This window comes from Psammomys obesus, unplaced genomic scaffold (assembly GCF_907164565.1).
Source record: "Psammomys obesus unplaced genomic scaffold, mPsaObe1.curated_primary_1811, whole genome shotgun sequence".
NCBI lineage: Eukaryota > Metazoa > Chordata > Mammalia > Rodentia > Muridae > Psammomys > Psammomys obesus.
In genome coordinates, this window is record NW_026596158.1 from 5399053 (window position 1) to 5412621 (window position 13569).

General features: G+C 44.8%; 1 protein-coding gene across 1 annotated transcript in view; it reads right to left on the reverse strand.

Moving 5' to 3' along the window:
* Nucleotides 1-13569, reverse strand: part of LOC129667210 (endoplasmin-like) — a 38220-nt gene that overhangs the window by 21612 nt on the left and 3039 nt on the right. The window contains 1 exon segment of the mRNA XM_055594706.1: nt 12646-13045. Within this exon segment, the coding sequence (XP_055450681.1) occupies nt 12646-13045 (400 nt within the window).

Consider the following 13569-nt stretch of genomic DNA (forward strand, 5'->3'; position numbering starts at 1 on the left):
TCTATCTATCTATCTATCTATCTATCTATCTATCTATCTATCTATCTTATGTATAATATCTATCTTATATAGATATATCTTTTTCTGGAACAGAACCTTTAAATAGATAATTTCTAAAGAGAAACATTAGACTTGGTTCACAGTTCTGAACTTAAAAACATGGAGTCAAAATTGTTATGTGTTTTCCTTCAACTCATGGTGGAAAATAAGAAAACAGAATCCAGCACATTGAAAGAAAGAGTAGGGATGTCCTTCTTATAACAAACCATTTACATTTCTATTCTGAGAGAACAAATATTCATCCATGCCTATAACTGTGTGTGTGTGTCCATGTTTGTGTGTGTGTGTGTGTGTGTGTGTGTGTGCGGGTGTGCACATGCGTGTGCATGTGTGATGTTCAGGTGCTTGAACCTAGGGCCTTGAATCTACATGAACACTCTGCTGTGGTTTCTATTACTGCAATCACATACCATGGCCAAAAAGCATGTTGAGGAGAAAAGGGGTTATTCGGCATACATTTATCATTGAAGGAAGTTAGGACTGAAACTCAAGCAAGGCAGGGACCTGGAGGCAGGAGCTGATGCAGAGGCCATGGAGGGGTGCTGCTTACAGCCTTGCTCCCCATGGCTTACTAGCCTCCTTTATTATAGAACCTAGGACGATCAGCTCAGGGATGGCCCCACCCACAAACGGGCTGGGCCTTCCCCCATCAATCACTAATTAAGAAAATGCCTTATAGGCCTAATCTTATGGAGGCATTTTCTCAATTGAAGTTCCCTCCTCTCTGATGGCATTAGCTTTTTTCAGGTTGACATAAAACTACGCAGCACTGTCCTTCCTTTCTTATCTCCTTTTCAAATGTTTTTGAGACAGGGTCTTACTAAGTTGTCCAAGCTGGGCATAAACTCACAATCCCTCTGGCTCTACCTCCCAAAGTCAGAGCCTTTCTGAGGGGGTGTGTTTGTATGTGTGTGTGTGTGTGTTCCACAAGATATGTGGGGGAGGACTCTGAAGAAAGAATTCTCTTCTGAGATAGGTAAGGAGTGAAGAGTGATGGTTGGGAAAAGGCTTGTAGGGTCCTGAGCAAGACCACTTGTTCAGTGATCAGGAATAGACAGCCATGTTTCAAGGGCCTCTCTTTGCCCTGTAGATGTGTTTAGAAGGGCCCATGAAAGATGAGCACAGTAGTACACTCAGAGAGGTAGAGGCAGGCAGCACTCTATGAGTTCAAGGCCAACATGGTCTACATAGAGAGTTCCAGGCTAGTCAGGGCTACACAGTAAGACTGTATCCTAAAGCAAGCAAGCAAACAAAAACAACAAACAAACAAAAAAACAGAAGAATAGAAAAAGAAAAATAGGGAGCCTTAGTTAAAGAATTACCTCCATTAGACTTGGATATGTCTGTGGGGGCATTTTTCAATTAGTGATTGACGTGGGAGGGCCCAGCCCACTCTGCACAGAACCACACCTGAACAGGGTGCAAAATAACTCTCTTGGAGTTCAAGCCAGTAAGGAAGGCTCCTTCATGGTCTCTGATTCAGTTGCTGCCTCCAGGCTCCTGCCTTGAGCTCTGCCCTGGCTTCCCGAAATGACAGACTACAGCCTGTAAATGGAAATAAACCCATTTCTGCCTTCGTTGCTTTTTGTCGCAGTGTTTACTAGGACGAAAGAAGCTGCTTGTAACTCACAGCCTGGTGATGAAATGCTGAGAAATGACATTCATAAAGGACATGTTTAACAGAGGGTAGGTGAGGTCTGGGGGTGGGGATGCTTGCAGCTAAGCTGGCAAAGCAGAGAAGGACGGTGATATCCTCCAGCCCAGGAGAGAAGCCAGTGAGAAGACTTGCACAAATATGAGGTCCACAAGCCCAGTATTTGATAATGATGTAGTTCTTTTCAGACTACCAGAGACCTCCAAGGACAGAGATACGGATGATGAAAATCATCTCCACAAAAGTCTCAGTCTTCCACACCTTCAGAGATGGCCTGGCTTGTTTTATGTCAACTGACCCTAGCTAGAGTTAACTCAGAGGAGGGACACTCAACTGAGATAATGCCTCCATACATCCTGCTGTAGGGCAGTTTCTTACTTAGCGACTGATATGAGGAACAAGCCTATTGTGGTGTGGTCTCATCTCTGGGCTGGTGGTACTGGGCTCTATAAGAAAGCAGACTAAGCAAGCCATGGGAGCAAGACAGTAAGCAGCACCCCGATGTGATCTCTGCATCAGCTCCTGCCCTGCTTGAGTTCCTGTCCTGACTTCCTTCAATGATGGACTGTGATGTGCGAGAGTGAGCCTTTATTCTCCAAGTTGCTTTCCTTGTGGTATTTCATCACAGCAATAGAAACCCTAACTAAAGAGAGAGAGAGAGAGAGAGAGAGAGAGAGAGAGAGAGAGAGGTGAGTGAAGGGACAGGTGGTGAAAGGGGTAGAATGCAAGGCAAAGGGGAACAGTGACATACGTCCACAGAGATGTTCAAGTCCAAAGGGAAATGGTCCACTGAGGCCAGAAACACTTGTTCATTGGGAGCTGGAGACTGAGCATTTTGTGCATCATCCACAGGGAGCACTAATTTGTATACTTTGTGAAATCCTGCTGGACCAGATAGAGCATGGAGTGGTCAGGTGTGGTACCTAAGAGCCCAAGAAGACACAGTCTCCTAGGAGGAGAAAAGACTCGGTGCTTCCTGTGATGCGGATGGATTCTGTAGGACATGTGGCCTGAGCTAGGCAAGTTTCAGAGGGCTGCCGTGCTGTTGCTGCAACCACAGGTCTATGGGAAGCCTCCCTGACGATACTCATTTAAGAGTCAGGGGAGGCACCAGGTTTTATTGCTATCTCTAAGCCTCTGACGCTCTTTAGAAGTTGAAATTACTAATGGCCTCCATGCAGCAGGATGGCAGGGATGGCTTGAGCCCAGGCCAGCTGCACAGTGGAAGACGGTCTCAGACTTTCCTGATACCTATAGAATCCATAGAATCCAGCATCGCGTCAGCACTTCCTCTCTCTCATCCTGCTGCCCACTTGGGGTGTCTTCAACCGGCTGTCCCTTTCACAGGACAAGGAGGCCACTTCAGTTATATAAAATGTAACAATGTCACTGGCTTCCCCCTGGTTTCCTGTTGATTGACTTTTATAGCTTGCAAACATTATGCTGGATTGGTAAATTGCGATAAATTTAATCAAGAATTATTTTATTCAGTCTACTAATGAGGAATAATAGCGTATGTATCAATTAGACCTGTCAATTTGTGTGAAGAAATAGACTTACAAAGGATAGTAAGCAAAAAAAAATATATCATTGGTATCAATTCTCTTCATTATTTTTAATTTGCTGTGAATATTGAGTGTTTCTAACATAAAATCATTCCTCAATTAAAATAAAACAGCTGCACTGCTCTCGGCTCCTCATCCCTTGTTTTTGCTTACAGATTAGCGGTTGTCATTGGCTTCAGTCTGTTGTCATCTCGTTAATTTGCACCCATAAATGGGTAAAAAGTATTCTCAACTGTCAGTGGAAACGTAACTGAGCAAAATGGTTTTCTCATGTTTTGGGGAAACACAGGATGAGTGCAACAACAAGGGTGGAAAGTGTGGGGCAGAGCCAGGGGGTGGGGGCAGGGAGGGAGACAGAGCCTGCTGTACTCATATGGACTCTCAATAATTCATCGAGTGTGATATTTCCCGTAGCCTGTGGTTCAGAAAATCACACACACACACACACACACACACACACACACACACACACACACACCACGATTTGCTGTGTCTCCAATTTCATTGCTCTGTAGCCAAAGACAACTTCTTGATCCTACTACCTCCACCTCCCAAGTGATGAAATTAGGAGTGTGAGCCATCCCGCCCATGTACGCAATAGCAATAGTGGGGACAGGACCGCGGGCCTTGTGCATGCCGGACAAGCACCCTTCCAGCTGAGCTGCATGCTAAGCTTTTCTTTCTCATCTCTTCCCTTGTGACTCTGCCATTCTTTCCATTGAGAAGGGAATCTTTCAAGTGATAATAGCTCTTCAGATGCTGGGGAGGGAGGTGCGGTTTTCTTCAAGGGTGGGGTCCCTGGTAGGTTCATCACTTTCTAGTGGGTAGCCACACCCAAGAATATATAGGCAATACAAATTGGACTTGAAGAAGATACAGAATTGGGTGGATAGGGAAAAGGGGGCGGATCTGGGAGGAACCAGGAAGGAGTTGTAAATACGACCAAAATACACTCTATGAAATTCTCGAAGTACTACTAAAAGTTTTGTTGTTGTTGTTGTTTTGTTTTTTAAAGAAACAAAGGTCGCTCATACATCAGAGCAGGACACAATACTTGCCAATAAAATGCAGTGAAAAAAAATATAATGCATTTCTGACTGCAGGTCTCCAGAATTTTGCACAAACCTGCTCTGTTTCTCTTAGAATCTTATGAACATCCTATCCACAGACATAGGCCGGCCAACCTGCTGAAGCTTCAGAGACAATGCAGAGTTAGAAACCATCTGAGGCCATCTAAGGCCAGCCACCCTTCTGATGGACTTGCAGCTGAGTAGACACTTAGAGTCTAGCAAGGTGCAGGATGGCTCTATTGATCCCAGTACATATTGCTGGTTTATAGACAGTCCGATGGGTAAATCCTTCACAGTTGTGGGGCTATTTGTTATGCAGTAACAGCTGACAGATTCATGCTCACTACTTTGGAATATTCTATAGATGTAGGCTGATGCTACAGAGTGAAGAAAATCTTTTGTACAGCGTTTCAGTTTCGCGGGAGAAATCATCAGAAGAATGCTATGTATTGACTTGCTCTTGACCTCATATTTAACCAGCCTTATTACATACTCTGGATCCACCGGCCTACACTGTTCTGGGTCTTCCTACAAGGATTAATAATCATGAAAATGCTCCACGCACACACCCACAAGCCACTCTGGTGCAGGAAATTCCTCAGTTAAGGTTCTTTTTCCCATGTGTTACCAACCAAGGAAGAAGGGATGGACAGGTCATCCTGAAGACTGAAGTCAGAGGTGGACAGTCAGCCAGGGTCCCCAATCTAGCCTGTTGTGTCATAGTGCCATGTCATAGTGCCTTCAAGGTCACCTAGACTTTGTGACCTCCTGGTGTCTCCATTGCTGGCTTATATCTGGTCCTCTCTCTTCATTAGAATGTTCCATGGATTCTCAGAGGAGAGATATATACAACTACCAGACACAGAAGGAACATTGTAGTTTTGATCCTGGGAAGGTTCCAGGGAGGGGGACAGATTCTGGCCCACAGGCAGAATCAGAGAGAGTCCTGATCGTGAAGACAGCCACCTTCCTGCTCTAATAAAAAGAGGCACCTGCCATTAACTGGGTACAGTGACAATGCGGACTTTATTCTGAGCTCTTCGCAAATATCAAGATCACAGAAGACCAAAGAAGTAGGCATTAGAGACTCCATTTTACAAAGCAGGCTATGGTATCCGCTTTTCTTCCAGCCTCCAGGTTCCTGCCAAAAGTTCCTGTCATGAATTTCTGCCGTGATGGACTGTGGGCCTGATGCGTAAGCCAAGTTAATCTTTTTCTCTCCAAGGTGCTTTTGGTCATAGACTATCATGGGTGACCTGACACTCGTGAACTAGATGTCACCTTCCAGAGCATGACCAGCAGTTTAGAGCCTTCTACAGGTGCTCTGCTACTCACACTGGGCCATGGGAACCGAAGCTAAGTGTACCGGTGGATCATACTGTGTTTAGATAAAACCACTTCCATTCCCTAGGTATGATGCCAGGCATACACATGTCCAGTGGATATGAGCTCCCATGGTATTCTGAAATGACAGCAAATATAAAAGGGCTTGGATTGAGGAGAACCAAAACAGATACTAGGTGGTGTCAAGCTAGACACACAGAGAGGACCATCCCAACTTCTACCTGAGTGCATAGAGTTACATACAACTCAGAATCATCATCATCACCATCAGCAGCAGCAGCAGCAGCAGCACAGATCTAGAGTGACTCTTCTCCAGCCCATATGACCTGAAATGCTATGAAATGTACTCACAGTAACACTGCACTGCAGTGTTCGTGTTAAAAATATTAATTGAAGAAAAGTCATAAGCTCCAGATGCTGTGGTTGGTTATCTACACTAGACTTGTAAAAGACCAAATCAGCCAACATTGAAGAATGGGCAAAGGAGGTCCCACAAGGTCCTATATCTAGCAGGAGAACTATTGACAGCTGATAAATGCTCAGAGGGAGAGTCAGTTTTCAGGGAAAAGTTCAGTGAATTTCCTTATGCCTGTGCACATACTGGCAATACTAATTGGATTCTGTGGGTTGTAAGAAGAAGAAAAAGAGGGAGGAAGAGAAAGAGAAGAAGAGGAGGGGGAGAAGAGAAAGAAGAGGAAGAGGAGGAAGAGAAGGAGGAGAAGGATACATGAAGTAGGGAAGAAAATGTGTGGAGGGGATCTCTGAGAAGGAGGAGGGGGGAGAATGGATATGATCAAAATGCATCATATACATACATGAATTCTCAGAGACTAAATATGATATTACTTTTTTAAAAAGCAAATATTTTATCTAATACCTAAGGCTCAGAGAAAAATCTTATTACATCCTAATTGATTCTATGACATCACAGTGTATTTATGACATCATGTCATAATGGTATTTTGACATCATAGTGGCATTATGAGGTCATAATGGAATTATAGCATCATAATGGTATTATTTCATCATAATGGTCTTAGGACATAATGGTATTATGATGTCATAATGGCATTATTTCATCACAATGGTTTATGACATCATAATGGAATTATGACATCATGATGGTTTTATGACATTATAATGGTATTATTTCACTCACACTCTCCCTCCCGCATCTCCTCCCATACCCCTCTCCAAGTCCATCTGACCCTAGCTTATCAGGTCTCATCAGGACTGGCTGCAATGTCCTCCTCTGTGGCCTGGCAAGGCTGCTCCCCCCTCAAAAGGAGGGGCTGATCAAAGAGCCAGCCACTGAGTTCATGTCAGAGACAGTCCCTGTTCCCCTTACTAGGGAACCCACTTGGAGACTGAGCTGCCATGGGCTACATCAATGCAGGGAGTCTAGGTTATATCCATGCACAGTCCTTGGTTGGAGTATCAGTCCCAGAAAAGACCCCTGTGCCCAGATATTTTGGGTCTGTTGCTCTCCTTGTGGAGCTCCTGTCCTCTCCAGGTCTTACTATCTCCCCCTTCTTTCATCTGATTCTCTGCACTCTGCCCAAAGTTTGGTTATGAGTCTCAGCATCTGCTTTGATACACTGCTGGGTATCAAAGGAGGCCCTCTGTGGTAGACTCCTATCCTGTTCCCTGTTTTCTCCTTCTTCCAATGTCCATCCCATTTGTCTTTCTGAGTGAGGACTGATCATCTTACCCAGGATCCTCCTTCTTGCTTAGTTTCTTTAGGTGTACAGATTTTAGTATGTTTATCTATATTATATGTCTACTATCCACTTATAAGTGACTATATTTTTATAACCATTTAAAAAAATAAAATTTATAAAGTATGTCTTGCCATTTCTTTCTTTCCTTCCTTTTTTTCTTCTTTTATCTTTCTTTCTTTTTGGAAAAACTTTGAAAATACTGTAGTGTTATATTAAGGGCTTAAATTTATGACAACACCTCTGGGCTCTACTTTGTTGTCAGAGACAAAGGAGGAGCCTTTTAAGCTCCAAAATGTGCAGCGCTGAGGGGCTAGGAGATGCTTGGAATCTAGGGGTGGGTTCTGGGTGTGTTCTGGTCCTCCACTGGTTACGAGTCCCAGACCCATTCTCAGAGAGCATCCAGGGAGGACACCTAGTACTTGGGCCCAAGATGTGCTTAGGAAATGATGAATGCCGTGGTCAAGCTTCCTGCATTGACCCATTCAGATCCAGCTTCCTCAGTGAGCATCAACAAATGGCAATTGGCTGGCTTACCCATCAGGCTGTTTTACTCCAACACCTCTAAGCATTTTCTCTCTAGCGTGGAATCAGATGACATCATAGCTCATGTCATGGATGCAGATTTTATATTCATAGCATCAGATGCAATGATGTCCCTCTGAAGGGGGTGAAAGGGTTGATGTGAGTAAAACTTGATCAATAACTGAACTTGTCACCTCTTGCCTGTCTTTGGAGCTTGGTCTCCCAGGTTGTGAGTGGCCCAAACAACCAGGAAGAAGTAGTATATTGTGACAGCACAAATGTCCCTATGGCTAAGCACTTGGTGGGGAGGTGTGTGTGTGTGTGTGTGTGTGTGTGTGTGTGTGCGCGCGCGCCTGTGTGTGTGTGCCTGTATGTGTGTGTGTGTGTGTGTGTGTGTGTGTGTGAGAGAGAGAGAGAGAGAGAGAGAGAGAAAGTGAGTGAGAGAGAGTGGTATCAATAAGCGTCCTCTTGTTTGGGGGACATGCAGCCTTTTTTGAGTTGGGAGAGAATTAGAAATATCTCAGAAATGAAGGTATAATCATTAGGCTGAATTCACATCATGTCAACCCCCTCAATCAATCCTGAGAATTCAGCCAAACACACCTAGCTGAAGGGCCTCCGATATCTACCCAAGGCTGGGATGTTTGGCTGCTTTCTCTGATCCTCTGGGAGGTCTGATCTGGGGTTAGCCTCTCTTGTGCTCACATGAGAAGTGAGAAATGAGAAACAGAAAGCCAGGGTATCTTCATACTTGGGGCACAGCCAACCCTGGTAATTTAGGAGCCCGAACTCTACTCTTTGTGGGGCTATTAGCCCTCACTATTATGGAAAAGGCTTTTCCATCCAGACAAATGAGAAATGAACACTCCCTCCTAATGGCAGGCAATAAGTCAGCGTGATTCTCTGCAGATCTGTGGGCCAGCCCCCTGCCAATCTTCCCGAGAAAGTGGCTGGCGCAAAGATGTTTTATCTCTTACGTCTTCTTCTCTAGCACATGTTAATAAAAGTTCTATATAAAAGTGAATGATAAAGGAGATTAAGACTTTTATTTCTCACACATGCCAAAACCCATCTTTTCATCCTGAATTATCCAGTTAGAGTGTCTACACCACCTGAGTTAATTAGTCTCATCAATGTCGAGCAAGCAATCCATCCACAAGGGAACAGACCAGACTTCCACCTCCTGCAAAGAAAATCACCTATACAAACAAATGCAAGGCACTGGCCTCCTGGAAAGGTAAATAGGCTCCTTCCTGACTTTTTTTTTTTTTTTTTAAGACAGCATCTTTCTATGTAGTTCAGGCTGGCTTCAAATTTTTAGTTCTCTTGCCTATGCTTCTCTAGTACTGGAATTGCTGCAGGTGTGTTCCACTCATTTTCCTGAAATGCTCTTCAATATCTATCACACACATACACACACACAGTGACTCACATTTACTGACAAACAAATCCTTATCTTGATACTCTGAGGCCAAGATCATGGTGGTAGGTTTGGTGGTGCCTTCTCTGAATTTGAAACATCTTTCCTCCAAGAAACTGGGAAATGAACAGGGCTGGTATCCATATCTCTTAGCAAGCGTGAGGTAGAGATGGCTTCTTCTTATGTATTGGATATATATTTCTAAGCCCTCACGGAGTGGCCTACTTCCTGGTGGGACATAGTGCTTGGGTCCCAAGGTGAGCTAAGGCAGAGAAGCCACAGTATGGACCCAAAGGTGCATCTCTGTTCAGGCATGGGAAACATACTGTGTGTCTTGGAGCATGCCTTGAGCTAGTCATCAGTGGAAAGATGTGCTAGACCTCCATCAGACAGAACTGAGTTTACCAGTGCTGTGGAGAGGGTCAGCTGGGCCAGAGGTCATCTCCAAGCAGAGTCCCTTTCCTTCCCTGGTGCATGGGAACTGCAAGTTATCAATTTTTATATGGCCAGCCTGGGCCACAGAAAACCCAACACCCACTGAAGAGCATCTGTGCCTGGACATGTGTGTTCCACCCTTTCAGGTGCTTCACATGGGTATTTCGGGCCTTGAACTTGGTACTTTAGAAACCTTCACCTTTTAGAATAGATAAATGGACTCAGAGAGGCAAGGTATCTTTCATTGGGCCTCCCCAGCTGTGGAACCTTTCAAGGATGACTTCAAAGTGGGTGCAATTTACATTGGCTCGTGGTCCCTGAATTTCAGCCCACTGTCAGCTGGATCCATTGAACTGAGCACAAGGCAGAGTATCATGGTGAGGAGGGAGTAGGGAGGCAGGGAGGCTCATTTCATGCAGCCAGGAAGCAGAGGGCAGAGTGAGGCAGATGTTATCTCAAAGACAGTCCACAGTGACCCACTTCTTCAACTACTTCTTGCCTCCGTTCAGTCATACACTTATCAACGAATTAATCCATTGCTGAAGTTAATGCCCTTGTAATCCAGTTACCACTCCATAACAGCAGTGGGGTAAAAGTCTTTGATATGTGAGTCTTTAGAGTAGGTTATTTGTATTCCAACAATATACAGAGCAACAAATGGACATAGCTAGGAATAGTCACCCTGTCTCTGAAGCCCCAGACATGGTGGATGATATATTCTGGCCTATAAACCACAGGCAAGCTAAACTGTTGGAAATATCTTTACTAGGCAAGTAGATAGAAAGAGAGAAATAGGATTATCCAAACCACAGGCTTGGAGCCCTCTCTATTTGTGGTGATATTAAAGAGAACATCCCATTAGTTCTAAGATATGGCTCCATGACTCAACTCTGGCTGAGACACTCCATATACACTGAAACCCAAAGGAGCCTGGGAAAGTCTGATACAGTGACTGAGACACTCATGTGCATGTGTGCGAGTCCAGCCACATGAATTCCTTTCCTTCTGGGTTGAAGAGGGATGCTGGAGGCTGAAAGAAAAGGATTCTATAGGACTGTGAACTGGTCCACTTTTCCTTGTGGCCTGTGGCAAGAAGGCAGCAGAGAAAACTAATGGAGCTGGTCCCAAAGAGAGACAGAATTATGAACACCAACAGTGCTGTCTGTGCAGTGAGATGCAATTGAGCAAGAGATCTAGAGTCAAACAGGCGCTCTCATAGAGAGGCACTGTGAAGGCACAGGGCAGCCTCAGAGGAGAGGGAGCAAGTGGGCACTGGTCTGGACCTCACTCAAGAAGAGCACATTGACCACAGACACCGTTATGCAGAATGAGGTTTGGAGTCTCAGTGATGGCCAGGGGCTAATGTCATCAAATCTCCCCTTATTCCTCTTATAAGCAACATGCTGTGGAATCAGACAGAGCAGACCTGAGCAGTAGGAACCAAATGTGAACTGTGAAGGCGAATGCAGCCTTGAGGGTGATGTGACATAAAGCCTGGGATGCTGCCAGGCAGGACCCAGGAAAGAGATGAAAGCGTCAATAGATACACAGAGAGAGGACTAGACAGACAGACAGATAATTTGCCTTTGTGGGTGTTATGGAAATGAAGCATATCAAAGTGGGGCAGGACCACTTAGAAAAAGTCTATCCCGAGAGTCACACACGCTCTCAACAATTATTATTGTCATTAATCATGTGTTGGGGGTTAAACTCGGGGCATTGGGCATGATAGGCAACCACACGATCACTGAGCCATACCTCAAAACCCCAACTGGTGAGTTCCAGACGTATGTTTTCCCACTAAGCTGTTGAGACAGTTCTCAGTCTCCCCTTGGTAGATTCCAAGCAAGCGCCCTCTCTCTGAGCCACACTGGTAGAAAATAACCAGGAGTTTTACTGCTGACCTGTGCCTCCAATGTTACTATTAATTAAAAATATCTTAAGTTGAGAGATCCCAGTAATTCATGCCAAAGAAGACACCTGAGCACGTTTACACACACTCACAGGACCAAGGCAAAATGTCTCTGGATTTAGGACTGGGAGTGTAGCTCGAGGGTTGAGCACTTGACTTAGCTGAAAATGCCCCAGGTTCAATCCCCAGTACTGGATGGGGGTGGGGTGGGGAGAGGATCATGTTACCTTAACTGCTTAGAAAATGAAGTGTGCATCTAGTCAGCTGTGTGGTCACCATGACGGATGTTCATCCCAGTTAGACACAGCCCTGGAATGCCTGTAACGGCACTAGGAGGGGCTACACAGAATGAAACAGCTTAGTAGACTCTCTATTGAAAATATTTTAATAGCTGGAGAATCTTTACTGCTTTGTAAATCTGTTCCAAGAGGTAATTAGCTTTGAGTTTTAATGATCTAGTCAATCTGCTTGACATTGGCTTACAAATACATAGCATTTGTTGATAAATGTAGGTTTTTCTTAGTCTGATGTGTCTATCTTTTTGGTGTTCTTTTTCCTATAAAATCCTCCTCCTTTCCACTATCAACGGGAACCTAGCAGAGGCTGTGAAGGATTCATTCTGTCTCCATACAGCCCACAGAATTAAAATGCTGAAAGGGAAAGTTAGGACAAGGAAATGGGATCTGAGTGTGGAGGAGGCTCCAAATTGTGGGATTACTCCTCTGGCTTCCCTGGGTTAAACTGGTCAAGTTGATCATGGATCACTCTCTTTCTCTGCGAGTGCGGTGACAAGCTCTAACACCATAAGCAAGACCTGCTCCATCCCATGAGCATAGTGCTAAAGTGCCACACAAAACTGCCTTTGCCATGGGAAGTCCACTTTATTAAGCAGGTGCCTGGTTAGGGTGTGAATCTGGGGCTGGAACCCTTGCCTTTTCCCACCTTGGCAAGCAGCACTTCCCATGCCCACGACAGCTGAAGCTCAGAGAACAAGCAGGGGACAGGGTGATGGCACAGGCCAGGTGTGACCCGGACAACTTGGCCACCCAGCCTGACTTGGCCCTGGAAATCCAAGCTGGTTTCTGTCTCCCCAGACCGGTCTCTTCTGCTCCAGCCTTGCAGAAGCTGGCGCCTGGCACCCTGGCTCACCAAGATCCTCTCCAAATTGCCTCTGTCCAGGTCCTCCTTCTCAATATTTCTGGAAGTGTGTGCCACTGCTTTGTCATATGGAGATGGATAGAGGCAGGAGAAGTGGGCGAACGGGGCCTGGGTCTTAATGTCTCTTTTCCTTTCTTGTTGGTGAATTAATATCCCTTTGCCTTTCTTGGTGGTGAAGAGGCTGCTTCAGGGTATTGAAAATAACCCAGACCCCACTCCCTGTGAAGCCTGGGGCATGTTTATCACGGTGCCAATAAAGGCGGCACGATTTATGGTTCTGCTTTTTAATTCATTCAATTCTCTCTTCATTGGGAGGTTAATGCTGTTGATCTATTTTCTCTTGAAACAAATAAAAACAATATGTGCTGACACTGGCTTGGACTTTTGACATGGACCAGAGAGGTCAGCATTTAATTTTATATTTATAGACTACACAGACAATATTATCTGTGTTAGAGACTGCTCACTCAATCCTTGTCATTTTACAACTTGGGTCAGAGGCTCCCATCTCCTGCCTGGCACTCCTTCTCTTTTCTCCTTTTTCTCTATCTCAGTCCAGGTTTTCTCTTTCTGTTTATTCTTCCTATGGCATGGTGCCTTTTGTATTTCTTTGTTGTTCCTACTCTTTGTACATTTGCTTTTCCATGGTCTGTCTTTTATCATCTATCTATCTATCTATCTATCTATCTATCTATCTATCTATCTATC